The 17978-nt window shown below is 38.3% G+C and overlaps 1 protein-coding gene across 1 annotated transcript in view; it reads left to right on the top strand.

The window, feature by feature from the left end:
- Nucleotides 1–17089, top strand: part of htr7c (5-hydroxytryptamine (serotonin) receptor 7c) — a 64600-nt gene extending 47511 nt beyond the window's left edge. Inside the window, exon 2 of the mRNA XM_028458496.1 lies at nucleotides 15670–17089. Within this exon, the coding sequence (XP_028314297.1) occupies nucleotides 15670–16408 (739 nt within the window). The 3' untranslated portion in view covers nucleotides 16409–17089. The remainder of the gene's footprint in view (nucleotides 1–15669) is intronic.
- Nucleotides 17090–17978: the final 889 nt, after the last annotated feature.

Below are 17978 nucleotides of genomic sequence, written 5' to 3'. Positions count from 1 at the left end.
CAACCCTCCCGATTTTCTCCTGATTTCTGCCCGACATTGTCCGGGCGGACCATCCTTCACTGAGCGTCGTTTCCAGCCGGACAATAATAACGATTACACCGCATAAGAAGAGGACGAAGACTCTTCTTCCTCTTCTTATGCGGTGTAATTATATTATTGTAATAATAATATTGTTGTAATAATAATAACGATTACACCGCATAAGAAGAGGTGTAATCGTTATTATTGTCCGGCCGGAAACGATGCTCAGTGAAGGATGGTCCGCCCGGACAATGTCAGTGAGGAAATCGGGAGAAAATCAAATCCAACCATGTGTAGGGAAGTGTTTCTGTTATGGTTATAGCCGTTGTTGTATAGGCTATGTTTAATTTTCCTTTTGTTGATTATTTTTATTTCAAGCATACATTGCATAGATTGATAATTGATAATTTATGCAATGTATACCTTTTTTTGTTTAATTTTATGTTATTTATTTTATTTATTCTACTACTACCACCATTTACCATTTGCACGGGTACTGTGGAATCTGTTCTTTACTTTATATGTGTTTTTCAAATAAAAGAACACTGTGAAATTGAATTATTTCATTTTCTCTTTAAAAAGCAAACTACCCCCCCCCCCCGCTCTTTTGAAAATCTCCCTAATTATTATTTAAGTGTGTATCAAACTGGTAGCCCTTCGCATTAATCAGTACCCAAGAAGTAGCTCTTGGTTTCAAAAAGGTTGGTGACCCCTGGTCTATATTGTTCTTTGGATATTTCATAGTATAGACTGGGCATGTCTCAACTGTTCCAGGAGCCCTAATCAAGGCATTTTTTGAATTTTCCACCTTGTGGCAGGTCAGCTAAAATCAGAGGCTTTAGTTACTCTTTGATCATGGTTACATGTTCAAACATGGCTATCCCGATGCCATTCCAGGCTGATTAGGGGAGTGTTAAAGTCTTGACACGTCAGAAAAAAAAAGTTTGACAGGTCGACCACTCATCCCACAGAAAATGACTGTCTAACTAAAATGTGAATTTTATATGCCTGATTGAGACTTTGAAGTGTGTTTCCTCCAGTGGAATATGTACGTTAGAAAAGGTAATGTGACTACTTAAACTTTTAGGAGACCCAGATCTGCTTTAAATTTCTTGCAGCTGAACCTTCTAACTCTGCTGTCTGGTCTTTAAAAGATTTAACAGATACATGGCAATGCAGTACACTGAAGGGTAGTTTTAATTATTTAATGTAGAATATTCTGTTTGCTGTAAGGTGCTGCTGCTGATAGCATCGCTCATCCATCACTCTGTCTTTTGCTGAGCACACACATTGTAGAAACTGACTGGGATCAAACCTAAGCAGCAACTGCTTTTTAATTAATTGACTTTTGTAAAATGTTTTTACTTGCTGTCATTGTGTCATTTATATTCTCTTATTGTGTTGTATAATATAATGGCCAGCAGATACTTATGTACCGGTAAATAGAAGGAATGGATTCGCATTGTGGTCATTATATACACATTTTGTATTGAGTTATTTATCATCTTATTGATTTGTTTGGGTAATTTTTAACATAATTAATTAATTAATTTTGCTTGCTTTTAATCATTCTAACAGTTCTTATCACCATCAGTTTTAGATACAGTAAACTTTGTTTTAAAAAGCAACTCTGGATGCCAAAAAAAAAAAAAAGACAACACGCATTATTTCTTGTCTGAGTTACAGCATTGTCACCAGGCAGCAGAAACTATATTGAGTTAGTTGAATGCAAAAACATTAATAAACAATATTTGATCACTGTCATTTGAGCATAAGTGGAACATTTCTGACAGTTTTGTTTGTTGTTGTTGTCCTGGTTAAACATCTCTGGGGTCAGTAAAGCCTAATTGTTTCGTGAGATTCCACTGATGTTTTTAGATTTTGCTGAAGCAGAAAACTGTGTCATGATAATCTGCACTCTGTCATTCAAACAGGCTAAGTTTGAAGGATTTTGAAAAGATGAGATTGTGTCCATGAACAGCTTTAACTACCGGATGAAAAAAGCTTGTTACAAATACACCAACATACAAAACTCTTGTGTTACAAAACACCAAAAGTAATTTCTGTATAACTAAGTAGGAATGGAATGTTGTATTGCTTGGCATTAATTATCCATACTTCCATCTTTGGAGTGCACTCGTTTCAACATCTGCCTTCTGTTTGTTTAACATTGCTTAGGCTGTGTTTAGTCCCCATTTGCCTAAGCATAAGTGCATTTCTAATGAGGGTTAAAAGCTGGTCAGCACGGCAAGAATTACAAATCCTTACTAAGCACAACTAACTTGACTCCGAAGAACTGTAGTAAATACAGGATAAAATTTTATCAAACCTGAATTCAGTATGTGTAGCTATGTAAATGCTACTTTTTTTCCATACATGAGTAAATGAAAGAATAACACAAAGAAAAAACACGTCTGTGTAAAGTTTGTTCAAAAAGTTAGAGCAGAACAGTGTTTAGATGATTTATTGTAAGCAAAGACAGGCTTTTAATAAAAGAGCAACTCCCACATAAATCCTGACAATTCAAACCTGAGATCACCTCACATGGACACACCTTGAGGGGTTATGCTACGATTATAGATTACCTCTTATCACGCTAACTTCCGGGATTTAATCAGTGTGTGCTGGACTACAACGCTCGCTGAAGCTTCATCACTATGGCAATTAATGCTTAACGGCAAACCTAGTCACGACCAGGTTTTTCTCTGTCTTGGATGTTAGCGAGTCCTAAAGCCCCGCCTCCTGACCAATCAGATATCTTAGAAAAGGACGTGCCCATTGTTAGATGATCCTGGTTGGTGCAGATCTGACAGCTCAGTTTAGGAAAGAAAATTATTAATTATAAATGCAATCCTTTCATTTACCGCTGACATTAGGGATGTAACGATTCACTCAACTCCCGATACGATTCTATTCACGATACTGGGTTCACGATACGATTCTTTCACGGTTTATTTTACAAAATGGGACTGTAGACAAGTGATGACTGAAAAATATTCCTTTCTTTTTTTTTGGGGAAAAAAATAGAAAATACTGTATTATTTTCCTTTTATTTTTAATTGTCAAAAGAATCCCTTGATAAACTATTCAAAACAATGCAATTTAACTAAAAATAAATCTTGAATGAAATAAATAAAGGAATAATACAAATGAAGAAGAAGCTTATTAATTTAAATTCTGGTTCTATAGTAAATGCAAAACTGCATAATAGTTCTTTTTTTTTTAAAGTGCAACTGAAAATGTATTTTGTGCCTTAACAATTGGACTTTTAAAGAAAAAAAACCGTCATTGCACTGATTTACGTCAGATATTTGTTTGGACCAGCAGAGGGCGCTGGTAACCCAGTGGTCGGTTGACATGCAGCTAATCTAGCAGTGAAGAAGAGAAGCTATGCTAGCAGACAGAGCTAATAGAAAAATGTGACTTTTACAGATATTCACGTAATATTAGATATTCTTTCGGTGCTAAAGGGGCAAGGAATCATTTATTAACATGTAACATTAACATGTAAGAGTAGAAGGCGGCCAAAAAGAAAATAGTAGCAGATTCCGCCCGCCGGTACACTGCTGGACAAGAGAAGGGATAAATATAGAGCGCTCTGTGCTGTTTAAAAAAAGTACTGCGATTCAATTTTCAAAGTATCGATGTCAATCGTGATACCTATGAATCGATTTTTAACTGCCTTACGATTAATCCTTACATCTCTAGATGACATCCTTTAGGGAAGATATAGATTTATATCTAATGGACTGATTTACAGTCAGCTGATGAAACCTGTTTTTCGATCCGTGTGCGTGGACGACTAAAGTCATTAATTAATTCATTAATACGCTGGGGCTGACATTAGCAGCAGGAACATGCACAATGTGCTCTCATCCCAGTGTGTGTGATAAATAGGTGTAGTTGAATAGAAACACGTGTGTGCTGTAATAAAGTTTAACTGCAGAGCGCTGTCTGTTGTCATCCAATGGATGAATATAATAAATAATTTTGCACTGTTGCACATTCACAATGTCAGCAACGTCCTGCCTGAGTTATCTCATTCCTGCCTTTTCTGTAGCAACAGGGTTGTCTTTGGTGTGAATTATGGATTTTATTTATTCATTTTAAACTTCACCAACATGGTTGGTACCAAGTTATGAAGTGGATCAGATCTGAGCTGCTGATCTGATCTGCTGTGCGCTGCACTAAATCACTGTTGCTCTTCACTGTCATCATGAATTTATATTCATTATATTTGTTTAAGATCATAATCCTCCATTCATTGTAAAGACGCTCAGTCTGCCAGTTCTCTCCATTGATTGGTCAGAAGCTGCAATCTCCAAACACGTGGCTTCAATTAGTGTGTTGTGACAGTTGTAAGACAGCTCCTGTCTAACAGGGAATGTTTGGTTAGTTGAAGCCAGCTAACGGAGACTAATCCAATTTAGATTCGTAACATAGGCCCTTAAAAACAACAGACCCAGGTGATTAACACGTCACAAGCATTTGAAATAACATTTCAGAGCTAAGATTTACAAATAATGATTTTCTTCCAGATTGTGTGTTTTTTCTTACCTGTATGGACTTATAGTGCTTTTCAAAGACACTTAACATTGATGTACATTATTATTTCTCTCCACACACAGTGGTGGTAAGCTGCTATTGTAGCACAGCTGCCCTGGGGCAGACTGACATAAGCGAGGCTGCCATAATGCGCTATCAGGCCCTTTGACTACCACCAATATTCACGCACATGTTTGAAAAGTGCCTTGCCTAAAGACACAATGACAATGACTTAGCTGGAGTGGGATCCGAACCCCCAACCCTTCGGTTATTGGAAGACCCACTCTACCCACTCATACATCCATTAACTACCATACTACTACTACTACTACATAAACTAAGGAACTTGCTCCTTGTGAGTGGTTCGTTTTTGAACCAATTTAGTAACATCTTTTATGAATGTATTATTTTTCAAGCTTAAATAAATATTACCTATGTTCATAGCCAAAGTATTTCAAACTGTAATAGATAATATTTATTCATTCTTTCACAAATAGTCTATATGTTTATTATTCTCAAACAAGCCTGAATATGTATTGTCTCTTCCTTTTATTCGACCTGAATTTTAGATATAATATTGATACATGTATCTCTCAGTATGCCCTTATTATTAAATGATCTTTTCATGAGTGTATGTGCTATTGAGGGTTGCAGCACAAACACACCAAAGGATTGACCATCTGTATTTATAATATGTTCACATTTACACATTTACCAGTTTAAGATGGGACAAAATGTATTACATTCCATTATATTTTATTTGTGCTGTCCACTTCTTTTCCTGGGAGGACGGTGGACGTGCAGGAGCTCTGCACATCGGCTGTAGCTCATTAAATAAAAGAAGTGTCCATTTGTACGGTTGCCGTATGGACAACCCCCAGTGCTATTGTTATGGTTACCGAAGTACACGTACATAGCATCTTAGGGTTAGAGTTAAGGTAATTGTTTAGGGTTAGGTTATAACCCAATATCGCAACAATTTTTAGGGTTAAGGTTAAGGTTAGGTTTAGGGTAAGGTTTAGTTTTAGTCACGCGACCTAAACTGACCAATGACTGACCTATCACGTGACCTAAACTGGCCAAATAGGGGCGCTGCGTACGGATAGAATGTTGGCATATTGATACGGCAACCGTACAGATAGCCACTGCCTTAAATAAAACTCTGATGGACCTCAGACTTCTGTTCACGCTGATCACACTGTTTTTTTACAACATAAAGCCACAGTTTGATCACACTATAAATAACAAGTTAAACAAGCCATCATCTATGCAGAGGTTGGTGAAATGCAAGTTATAGTATGGATACCTGAAACGGTTCAGACACATACTTACACATACTTAGAAATAATGCTTGTGCAGGCTTTAGAGCTCAGAGGTACCGTAATGAGACAGATGATGATGACTGATGCGTTAATCATTTCTGAATACAGGAATGTAAGAAGTTCATAAAATTGGGCTTTCCACACAAACTAACGTAAATGTGTCATTAGTATAAGGAAAAAAGAGAGAACTTAACTGTGGCTTGGGCTGAAAAAATGTGGCCGATCCTCACGCTGCAATTATTCTATTAAATAAACCTGTTACATTGTTCATCAACAAATAATGCCTTTCAAATTGAAACATTTAATGGATTTCAATGATATTTACAAGTGCTGGGAAAGCTCCATGTTTTATGATTTCCAAACAGCCCAAAAACAACTACATCATGGTGTGATAGGTATACTCTATTTACATGCGGTGGGCGTGTCAGGGGTCTAGATAGGAGATACATGCGTAATTGCAGACAGACATGTAAAAAAAACGCTTGTGTGCAAACAGGAGAATAGAGCCCTTTGTGCACAGTCAATCATTTAAAATACAAAAATGAACACAATCCAATATCAAACAAAGCCCTTTTTAAAAACATTGTTAAAACTAAGTAATAGAGTGAGTTTGTAGCAATGACTACTGCCATTGGCGACCAGTGTTGTGCTAGTTACTGAAAAAATGTTAGTTGCCATTAGTAGTTACTTAATTCACAAAGTAACATACACCAAAAACTTAGAATTAAAGAATGTCATTTGTGTCCGTACAGGAAGGTACGGGAAGTATTAGTTAATTAATTAATTTTACTCTAACTCATACACAAAATTTGTTCTCTGCATTAACCCCTCCACCAGGGAGGAGTGGCCATGGTGCAGCACCTGGGGAGCAGTTGGGGGTTGAGAGACTTGCTCAGGATCCCACAGCATTGACTCGAGTGAGACTTGAGCCTACGACCCCCTGATTACATGCTCAGTGTCCTTAACTACTAGGCCACCACTCCCTCTGGTTTGCTTATTTGTTCTCAACAAGTGGCTGTGGGAAGTACAATAACAAACAACACAATGAGACCCACGCCAAGAAGCACAGCGAGTACACAGGGCAACGTAGGACTCAAAAGCTAAATGAGCTAGCATCATCCCTACAGACACAGCAAGCCGTATTCTCCAAATGTCGAGATACACATGAAGGTTTGTTTTATTTTTATACATATCTTCTTCAACTCTTTTCAAAATTTTTTGACTGCATTGTTTCTGAAAGAAGAGTATCTCAGTTTTGTTAGAACTATACATATGATTTTATTTTAAGGGGCAGTGAAGTCAAGCTACATCATCACTTGGGAAATTTCAAAGGCATCCAAGCCTTTCTCAGAGGGTGCATTCATCAAGACCAGCATGCTAAAGGCAGCGAGCTAGTGTGTCTTCACAAGTGACAAGCTTTAGCTAACATAAGCTTATCAAGGCGTACAGTGACAGAGAAAGTTGAAGAACTTTCTGGTGATTTGAAGAGTCAACTAAAAGACAAGGTTAAGTCCTTCATCGCATTGTCTATTGCTCTCGACTGGAGTCGCACTGTCCGTGTGGCTACCGACAGTGCACCTTCTACGGTAGGGAGAAAGGCCGAACGTGTTGTGTAGTTGAGAGAAAAGGTACATTCGGCTAATCCAGTGCAAGTATTCTGGAACTTTCACTGTATACTGCACCAAGAGGCTTTGTGCTGCAAGAGTCTGAAAATGGACCATGTTATATGTGTTGTTTTTGACACTGTGAATTTTATCAGAGCCAGAGGACTTAACCATAGGCAAGTGATGCTTTTTTATTGGAAAATGACATTCAACATGGCCGAGTTCATGCAGGGTAAAGGGAAACCTGTGGTGAAATTGGACGACCCAGAATAGCCCTGGCACCTTTCCTTTTTAGTGGACATTACCGAACACCTACATGTCTTGAATGTTAATACGCAAGGCCACAACAAACTATTACAATAGTGTCCGTGCGTTTCAAAGTAAACTTGCGTTATGGAAGAAGCAGCTCTGCAAGTGCAATGTAGCCCACTTTCCCTGTCTAAAATATCTGCCTGTCAATCATCACAGTATGGATAAGTATACAAACTTGCTTTCCGGACTCATGCATGAGTTTGACATTTGATTCACGGTTTTCATTGAACTGGAAAAGGACTTTGCGATTTTTTGCTCTCCATTCACGACAGACGCTTCCGAGGTCCCAGAGGCGATACAAATGGAACAGATAGAACTGCAGTATTGTGTGCTGTTGAAGGATAAGTACGCATCTGTGGCAATCAAATCATTCTATCAATCCTTGCCACCAGAGTACCCAATTATCACAGCCTTTGCAGTTAAAATACCTTGTATGTTCGGGACAACATATTTATGTGATCAGGCCTTTTCCATGATGAATATTAATAAATTGAAAGTGCGAAATTGCCTGACGCACGGACATCTCAATGATGTTTTGAAAATAGCCACTATCCAGAATCTGTCTCCCGATATGGACAAGCTGGTGAAAGTTAAAAAGTATCTGGCTTCCACAAGTAAAATATAATTGAAGTAGGCTTGTCTTCTCATTTATCATAATCCTGTGTGATATGGGTGGGAGGGAATAAAAGGGGTTGAGGTTGACTGATGTAGGCTGTACAGTAGGCTAGTGCCATAGGCATGGGTGTGTGTAAATGTGGGTTGAAGTTTACTGGTTATGACTGGCAAAGATAATGTGCCATCTGTTATTGAGCCAATGTAATATTTTAAGATAGGTCATATTTGGCTATTTTTCCAAGAACCATTTTGTTTTTCTAATTCCTACTGGATATTCAGTCACTTGGCCTATTGTTGGATTACTTTATTCTGGCACTTACTTTCTGTGACTCGCTTTGGCCTACTTGGCCTAGCCTTCTTTTAATTGCCCTAATAATGCATTGGCATGTTTTCATGTGCAAGCCTTCAATACATTTGATCTAAGTAATTTACAGTTTACATTTGTGTTATTTATAGGAAATGTTTTGTTGGCACCTCATGTATTTTGTTGCATTTCTATTTTATACATGTAGGTTACTTGCATGGATTGGACAATGTTAAGTTTTTAGAGGGTAACTAGCTTTAAGCTGCTATGTAATTGTAGGCCTCGTTGTGAGGCCATTGTGGTGCCAATGCATTTTCTTTCTGATATGTAGGCCTTCATGAATCATTTCAAGCAGCATATGTATGTGTTGAGTCAGTGTTTGGTTTTTCAGGCAGAAAGTGTAATTCGGCCCCCTGAAGTCCCCTGACCAATTTTACCCTGGCATCCCTACCTTACAGCTTAAAGACAAAAACTATCAACAATGTACAACATAAACATAAAAAACCTTCCAAAGTAAATAAATTAAAGCAATCTGAATACATTTTCACCAACAAAATGGCTATAAAACAAAACATAAATTATGTGCATATAAAGCACAAAACAGCTGCTCCAAAATTAAAATGAGCAATTTTTCAACCTTAGCACAACTAAGAGTTGCACCTTAACATATGTAAAGTAAGCTGTGCGTATTCCAAGTGCAGATCCTGCTGTTGTATATGCTTATAAAAATAAATACGAAAAATAAAAATTGCAGCATTTTTCTGAGCCACACAATACAGTGCATAGGACATGGTATCAGGTGACACGACACAGGCTAACGAGCTGCCTGAAAGCAGGTGACTCTACAGTGGCGACAGGCTGCATATTTTCAACAATATACCATGCAATAGCTTTGCTGATCTGTCCCTGGCTAACAGTGCGGTTAAAATCTAATCAGAATCAGAATCAGAATTCCTTTATTAAACCCAGCGGGAAATTGCTTTTGTTACAGCCACTTAAGAAAAAAAAACACAAATAAAAGAATAAAATGTTTAACAAAGACAAAAGGAAGAATACACATTAAATAAGTGTATAATTAAGTAAAAGACTGTCAAACATATTACATTACAGTAGTAAAAATAAAGTAAGATAAATACTACTACTACTACTACTACTACTAATAATAATAATAATAGTAATTATACAAATATACAAATATGATACAGATATTTACAACCATCAAGCTGTTAGGTTGCAGTGATGCATTAAACATTATACATTACATTATATTTGATTGCTACAGGCAGGAATGATTCCCTGTGGCGTTCTGTTGAGCACCGTGGTTTGATCAGCCTGGTGCTGTAGGTGCTCCTGTTACTGACCAGCACATCATGGAGTGGGTAGGACTCTTTGACCAAGATGCATACCTGTCAAGTTTTGGATTTGAAAATAAGGGAAATTTTTTGGCGCCCACTACCAGCCGTCCCACCACCCCAACCAAGCTCCAGTATCCAGAGGTGGACAACAAATCTAAAATACCCACATGTCAACCACTTACTAAATACAATTATGTGATTAGAATCTGGTAGGTCAACCTTTATTAACATTGAAATGCTGTGAACATTCCTACTAGTGCTGGGCAATATGGACCAAAACTCATATCTTAATATATTTTCTCAAAATGGTAACATATGATATAAATCTAGATAATTTTATTAAATAAAGTCTGACCAGAAAAAACAATTCTGGATTAAATTTGCTGATGCTAAATGCCACACAGGGACATTTATTAACTAACAGCTGATCAATATGTGACACTCATTAATCATCTAACTGAGCTTTACATGTTGTTCTGAGAAGTAAAAGCACTCCTAAAACTCCTAAGCGACTCCTAAAACTAGTATTTTGATACATTATAAGCTATAATATATATATATATATATATATATATATATATATATATATATATACATATGAAATATTATAGTTTTCTATATCGCCAAAATAGAAAACTCGATACATCTTGAATCTCGATATATCGCCCAGCCCTAATTCCTAAATTATAAAACAGCCTAAATAAAACATAAATGTGTATATGAAGCACATGTGTTTATTTAATATTATAATATTATATATTTATTGTAATTTCTCATGCTCACTCATGTGGTTCTCTGGTATTCACTAATGACTTATTAAACACATTTGTTGCAGAATTTACATTCTTTGATACTTTTTTAAAGCAGTGAATATTTGTGGAGCTTGTGATTGGCTGATTTTTCATGGTGACTTACGTCCTTCCTTCCGCTGTGGTAGATGTTAAAATCTCAGTTATTAATCTAACAGAACGTGAAACTGTGTCACATCCTGCTGCTCTTTATGAAGATAAACTCTCTGTCACATTTTACAACGTATTTACACCAGTTCTTTGTTTTTTTTGCCAGAACATCTTCATTCATCATCTCTGTTCTGAGTTGTTTCTGGGTTTGTTGCCGCTGTCGGCACTAATCGCGCAAGAACTGCCACCAAGCCAGGCCATTTCAGGTGGCAGTTCTCGCGAGGCTAGTGACGGCGTTCAGTTTAGTAAGGTATCTTTTAATTATTACTACAGTAAAATACGGGATATTTACGGGAAAATAATAATACGGGATGATGGCGGGAAAGAGGGGTAAAATACTAGAGTTTCCCGGCCAAAACGGGATACTTGACAGGTATGTCAAGATGGCCTTCACCTTGGACAGGGTCCTCCTCTCTGTCACCAACATCAGAGAGTCCAGTTTAATCCCCACAACGTCACTGACCTTGCGGTTGAGTCTGTTGGGTCTGTTGGCATTTGCGACCCTCAGTCTGCTCCTCCAGCAAACAACAGCGTAGAGGATCGCACTCGCCACCCCTGACTCATATAACATCCTCAGTATTTTTCTGCTGATGTTGAAGGACCTCAGTCGTCTCAGAAAATAGAGGCGGCTTTGGCCCTTCCTGTAGAGGGAGTCAGTGTTCTTCTCCCAGTCCAGTTTATTGTCAATCACTACTCCCAGGTATTTGTACTCCTCCACAATGTCCACAGGGCTGACTGTCCTCTTGGTTCACCTCAGGTCCACAATCAGCTCTTTGGTCTTTGTCACATTGAGCTGTAGATGGTTCCACTCACTCCATGTGACAGAGCTGTCCACAGCAGCCCTGTACTCCACCTTGTCCCCTTCCCTAATACATCCAACCACTGCAGAGTGGTCTGAGAACTTCTGGAGATGACAGGTCTCAGTGCAGTAGCTGAAGTCTGTGGTGTAGGTGGTGAAGAGGAAGGGAGAGAGGGGCCCCGGTGCTGCTGACCACTTTGTCAGACACACAGTCGCTGTTGTTCCGGTGCAGAGGCTTCCCTCACGTCCAGTGTGTCCACCAACACAGGGTTAGTTTAGAGCTTCGCCGATTCATGTATCTTTTGGAGGCAGATTGGTAAAATAATGCACGTATTTCCACTTTGAGAAGCTCGTCTTGCTCTTGCATTGACGCGCCATGAAGCGCACGTTATAGTAAACAAAGACACATCGACAATGCTTCTTCTTCTGTTTTACTGTGGTTGGCAAAATTATATAGCTCCACTGTTAACGGAAAGTATACTGCAGCTAGCCAAGTAACAGACAAACACACCATACTATAAAAAAACAGCATTAGCATTAGCTAGCATTAGCCTAGCATTAACCTAGCATTAACATTTGCCTAGAATTAGCATTAATGTGATTGTGAGAATCAGCAGGCATGGGACTACAAATGAGGGAAATTTCATGTTTTTAGGGCAAAAGGTGTGACCAGGAGGACGATAGAAAAACATGAATGTTTTAAGATTAAGAAGGACTAGCCTGACAAATCTTTAATGCAAAAGATTCTGCAGATTTGTGGGATTAGGCCCACTTAAGGCTTGATATTTCAAAAACCAATTAACCTGTCACTAAAAATGTGAAATTGTGAGCGGCTAGACATACAGTATACATACTACTTTTGAGAAAATTAAAACTCTGGATTGAATATTTTGGAAGTTATGACAATTTGTTTGCAAAGATTTTTAGGTAAAAATTGGATCTGCTCCACTCTAAAGGTAAGTTCACCCTGAACGCAACTACAGCGACTCTGGCGACTAAATTACATTCAAAATCAATATAAATCACGCAACATCAAGTGACCCCCCATTGACTCGCTTGATTCTAGCGACTCAGTCGCTCGTCCCGAGTTACTGAAAGTCGCTCAAAGTTGAACATTTTGAACTTTTCAAGCGACTTTGAGTGACGCTGTGTTGCGACTTCCAGCCGGAAATGAGTGTCCTCCCACATCACTCCCCCAGTCGTCACTGTCTGCAGAGCCAGAGTCTGCAGCGGCTGTACACTTCAACTTACTGGATCCAAAATGAAAGTGGCATACACCTTGAATAAGCCTTTTACATCCTAAATATATCTTGAGTGAATTAAAAAAATAAAATAATGCGTCCTGCATCCTCACTAATGAATTATTGTTTATTAGTGAAAATACTTTTTATTATAAAACATACACACCTATATGTTAAAACGAGTTATTACGTGACCCAGAAGTAATACCTTCAGCTAGAAATCAGCCACTTTCTTGTTGCCAGCTCTGTCATTATCAAAATAATCATGTGTTGCTTTTCTTTGGCTTTGATTTAACTTTGCAGTTAAGCAAGAAACCAGCAATCAAACGGGCACTTCAGTGCTTTCAAACAGATGCTTGGGATGTTAGAAACATACAGATAAAATCAGGTCCAACAGGTGCTAATTTGTAAATGTCCATTTAAGCTTGTTCTGGTTGTATGCAATCATTAACACAAAACTCATTGATGAAAAATGTTTTGGTCTCTAGGGGCGATCTTTTTGGTTTGTTTTTGATTCAGTGGGTAATCAGGAGATAAAAAAAGCTTTAGGGACCACTGACCGTTCACCTCATCTATTCAGGACTTTTTCAGTAATGTGAAAAACAAATTGTTTTCAGTTCAGACTTTCAGGCTGGATCTGTCAACAGATTTTATCAACCGTTTTGTTAGATTCAGTTTGTAGAAGACAAGTACAGACTTTAAAGTGCTATTTTAAAATAAACAAAATGTTCCTTTTTTCATCTGGGATCAGCTACAGCACTCTTTGCAACCTTGCACAGTTACTGGTTGCGTACAGACTACATCTGCTCTGCCAGAGCTTTGTGTAAACCACAAACCAAAGATATGTTGGTCAGTTTTTACTTCAGTTTATCTTTGAAGTAAAATACATTTCCTGATGTAACTTATAGCTTGATTTTTGAATTATCTCTGGGTTTAAAGCTGACGGCATCAGACATTGCTCTCCTCTTGTGCACACAGGTATCTTGCCTCAGTGAATTGCCTTTCATTTTATTTGAAAATGTAAATATCAAATCAACTGTAGCTCAAGATTACTTCAATTTAGTTTCATGACTTTGTATGGCCTTCATAGTGTCTCCTTCACAAATACCTGCCCTTAGTCAATTGTTGATGATTATTACTGTGCTGTGGAAGTCAGAAGTGACAAATGTACTCAGGAGCTTGTTATCTTCTGACAACAGCTGACATGTGCAACTGATCCATGTACAAATTACTTATCCTAATAATACAATTACAACTGAAGGCTTTTAATTAAACTCCCATCCTCCTGCTGCACTCAGGTACATATCTTACACAGATCTCTTTTCATGTTTGCAGTAAGAATGAGTTTATGCTTTTTATGTTATCTTCAATGGATTACATGTATAACTAGAATATTTGCATTTCCTGAAGAAAATACAAGTAAGGATGCCAGTGCTGGTCCGTGTCATTGAACACTGTATTAGCCATGCATTAGCACTATCCTAGTATTAGCCTAGCCAATGAACCCTCTGTGAAGATATGATGAACATTGTTGAAATAGGTTGAATGATCTGAAACAATCCAAATAAAGTAGGAAAAAAAAAGCTGAAGAAAGTCGAAAATAGTTGAAAAAGCTTCAAATGTGTTGAAAGGGACAGCTGAACGTGTTAAAGGTTGAGCAATGCAAGCACTGACAGAACATGCAAACTCCACAGAAAATTGGATTGAATCATCAGAGCTTTCAGTCAATTTGTGTGTGTGTGTGTGTGTGTGTGTGTGTGTGCATGTGCGTGTGTGTAAAATGTTGACAGGCAGTATCTTGTGTCACACAAATCCCAATTGTAGGACAACTCTAAGGTCTATTGAAGATTGTGAGAATCAGCAGGTTTGAGACGACTATAGACAGAAATGTCATGGTGTGAGCAGGAGGACAAGAGACAAGTGTTTCAAATGTTAAAGTAGCAGCCTGACAAATCTGCAATGCAAAAGAGCCTGCAGATTAGTGGGATTAGGTCCATTTAAGACTTGATATTTCAAAAACCAATTTCACAAAAATGTGGAATTGTGAGCAGCTAGGCGGATATACTGTACCTACTACTTTTGAGAAAATTAGGACTCTGGGTTGAATGACAATTTGTTTGCAAAGATTTTAGGTAAAAATTGCTCCACTCTACCTTAACAAACTCTCTATTCTAAAAATGGAATCGGAGCTGAAAACTGATGGATTGCAGGTCAAACAATGTTTAAGATGGAGAAAGGTTGATGATTACAGTTGAAAGACAATGTACAGTTGAATGGTTGAAATCCTTCAACTGATTTATTGGCTGAACAGCTGAAATTCCCTATCAAAATGAATGGGGAAATTTTTTAACAAAAAAAATTAGATCGTTACTTGAGGCAGGTGACATGAATATGTGCCTATGTTGCTATGGCAATGAGTGAAGCTGTCCATGTAAAATAAACTTGTCTTATTAGATATATTATTTAAATGTCAGTGTCACTAAATTTAGAACAGAAATTGTCTTTTAAGTTTTCTTTTCAAGGTAATCTAGTTCTGCTGAAAAGCTTGAGGAAGCTCAAAGTAATGGCTTTTTTTGTCTTTTTTTCTTTCAGGTATCTGGGAATTACCAGGCCTCTTACATATCCAGCCCGGCAAAACGGTCAACTTATGGCTAAGATGATACTGGGAGTCTGGCTGGTGTCGGCATCAATCACCCTGCCACCTTTCTGTGGCTGGGCCAAAAATGTCCACACTGCCGGTGTGTGCCTCATTAGTCAGGATTTTGGCTACACCATATACTCTACAGCTGTAGCCTTCTACATCCCTATGCTGGTCATGCTGGTCATGTATTACAAGATCTTTAAGGCAGCTCGCAAGAGTGGTGCGAAGCACCGCTTCACGGACATTTCACGACGTGAGCGTCTAGAAACAGTGGCGAGTGAGGCGTTGCGAATGCAGGGCCTTAAACCGGCCGGGGTGGTAGATGAGTGTGCCGCATTATCCCGCCTGCTAAACCGTGAACGCAAAAACATCTCCATCTTTAAGAGAGAGCAGAAAGCAGCCACGACACTGGGGGTTATTGTGGGAGTCTTTGCCGTGTGCTGGCTGCCGTTCTTTATCCTTACAACTGCCCGGCCATTTATCTGTGGAGTGGAGTGCAGCTGTGTGCCCATTTGGCTGGAGCGCACCCTGCTGTGGTTAGGCTATGCCAACTCTCTAATGAACCCCTTTATCTATGCCTTCTTCAACCGAGACTTACGCTCCACTTATCGTGACCTTCTCCGCTGTCGTTATCGTAACATCAACCGTCGGCTGTCGGCTGTGGGAGTGCACGAAGCACTGAAGGTGTAAATCCAGCTCATTGATGAAGGAAAGATGGACACAGCAGGCCTGTAGAATTAAAGCAATTGGACTGACTGTCTATGGCTTCCTGGTACCATCTACAAAAGAAGAGCTTGATCACTTCACTGTGGGTGACTCAGACTTTCTATTTTTGGACAACCATAATAAAGACCAGAAATGGATTCTCGATGGGCTATTCAAGTCCACACTGCTTTTAAGGATATGTCCTGACTCACGTGGGAAAACAAGACAAAGGAAATGACTTGGAGATTTAAAACATCCTTTGAGAATTCTCTAAAATAATACAAAGAGATTCCTGCATATGAGACTTTTTCACAAAGAAATACATCTATTTTGTCTCATTAATCTTCTCACCTTGTCACATACAGTATTTGTATATACTGTAGATTATTCCCCTGGGTGTTTAAAACTTTAAATATGGTTAGTGACAGGATTTACATTATTTTATATCAAGTAAGATTGTGAGAGTTTATTAATCATTTCATAAAAGTCAATAGGATCACCCTAGAAGTTTCACTGCTGTTTAAAATTTAGGGAAGTTTAAGGGAAGAGACTTGACTGGAAAAAAGATCTGTAGCTTTACCTTGAAGGTCTCCTACACAAAGTCATAACCATCTCGCTAAAATATAAAAATGTTTTTGTTCAGCATTTGCAACACTTTTTTATCCAAGCAGCCACAAAAGTCTGTCAAGTGTGAAAGAAATGTAAAATATTCTATCATCAATAAGATACTTCTCCACATTTGACCTCTCATTTTTCTGAAGTGTTGCAACCTAAACAATTATCTGCTCTGATTTTTCACAGAACTTATATTTACTGTTTATACCAAGTGCCAGTCACTCCTACATGCTGGTTCATACTGTTAATTGATCATAGAGTCAACTGTCATATATTGAGCAGTGTGTGTATTTCTACCTCAATTTCCAAGAAAACTGTACATTACCTGAAACACACGTACGATGTGTTCATCTGTAATATGATTGTTTTTATGTTGTGTAATATTTGTCTACAATTGGGTAGGTGCAATGTGTTCTTTGTTGTTATTGAGAGAAATTATCAGGGCAAATTGATTGCCGTCGCGGCTTGGCAAAGCATTTCATCACCGTGTTAATAAAGAAACACTTCAAAACTTTACCCTGGCATACATTTGTAACTTAATAGTAGCAGCAGTAATCTCATGGATTTAAAGAGTTTAACTTTAAGCTGCAGTATGTACATTTTTTAAAAATCATTTGGTCAAACATCCATTATCATCTTTGAGCATATTGTAATCAAAGTGTGCTGAGTGGACAGTGAATCCCTGCTCCTTCTCCTGGTCCAGTAGATGAGATTTAGAAATCCTGAAGTGTGACACTGGACTTCAGCCAATCAGAGATATTTTTTACCAACAAAGCGATCCATGAGCTGGGCGTTACTATTGGCTGTTCGAGCTGCTCGAACACGGCAAAGCAAGAGGAAAAAACAGACTGAGATGGAGAAGCAACAGTCCCGCTGACTCGATGTGTGCGGCAGACTGTGTGCAATCCGCTTTCAGTCTGCTCCACGTACCGAGCCAGAG

The sequence above is a fragment of the Gouania willdenowi genome, chromosome 9 (genome assembly GCF_900634775.1).
Source record: "Gouania willdenowi chromosome 9, fGouWil2.1, whole genome shotgun sequence".
Classification (NCBI taxonomy): Eukaryota; Metazoa; Chordata; class Actinopteri; order Blenniiformes; family Gobiesocidae; genus Gouania; species Gouania willdenowi.
Note: the sequence above shows the minus strand (reverse complement) of the source record. Positions and strands in the feature narration are given on the sequence as shown.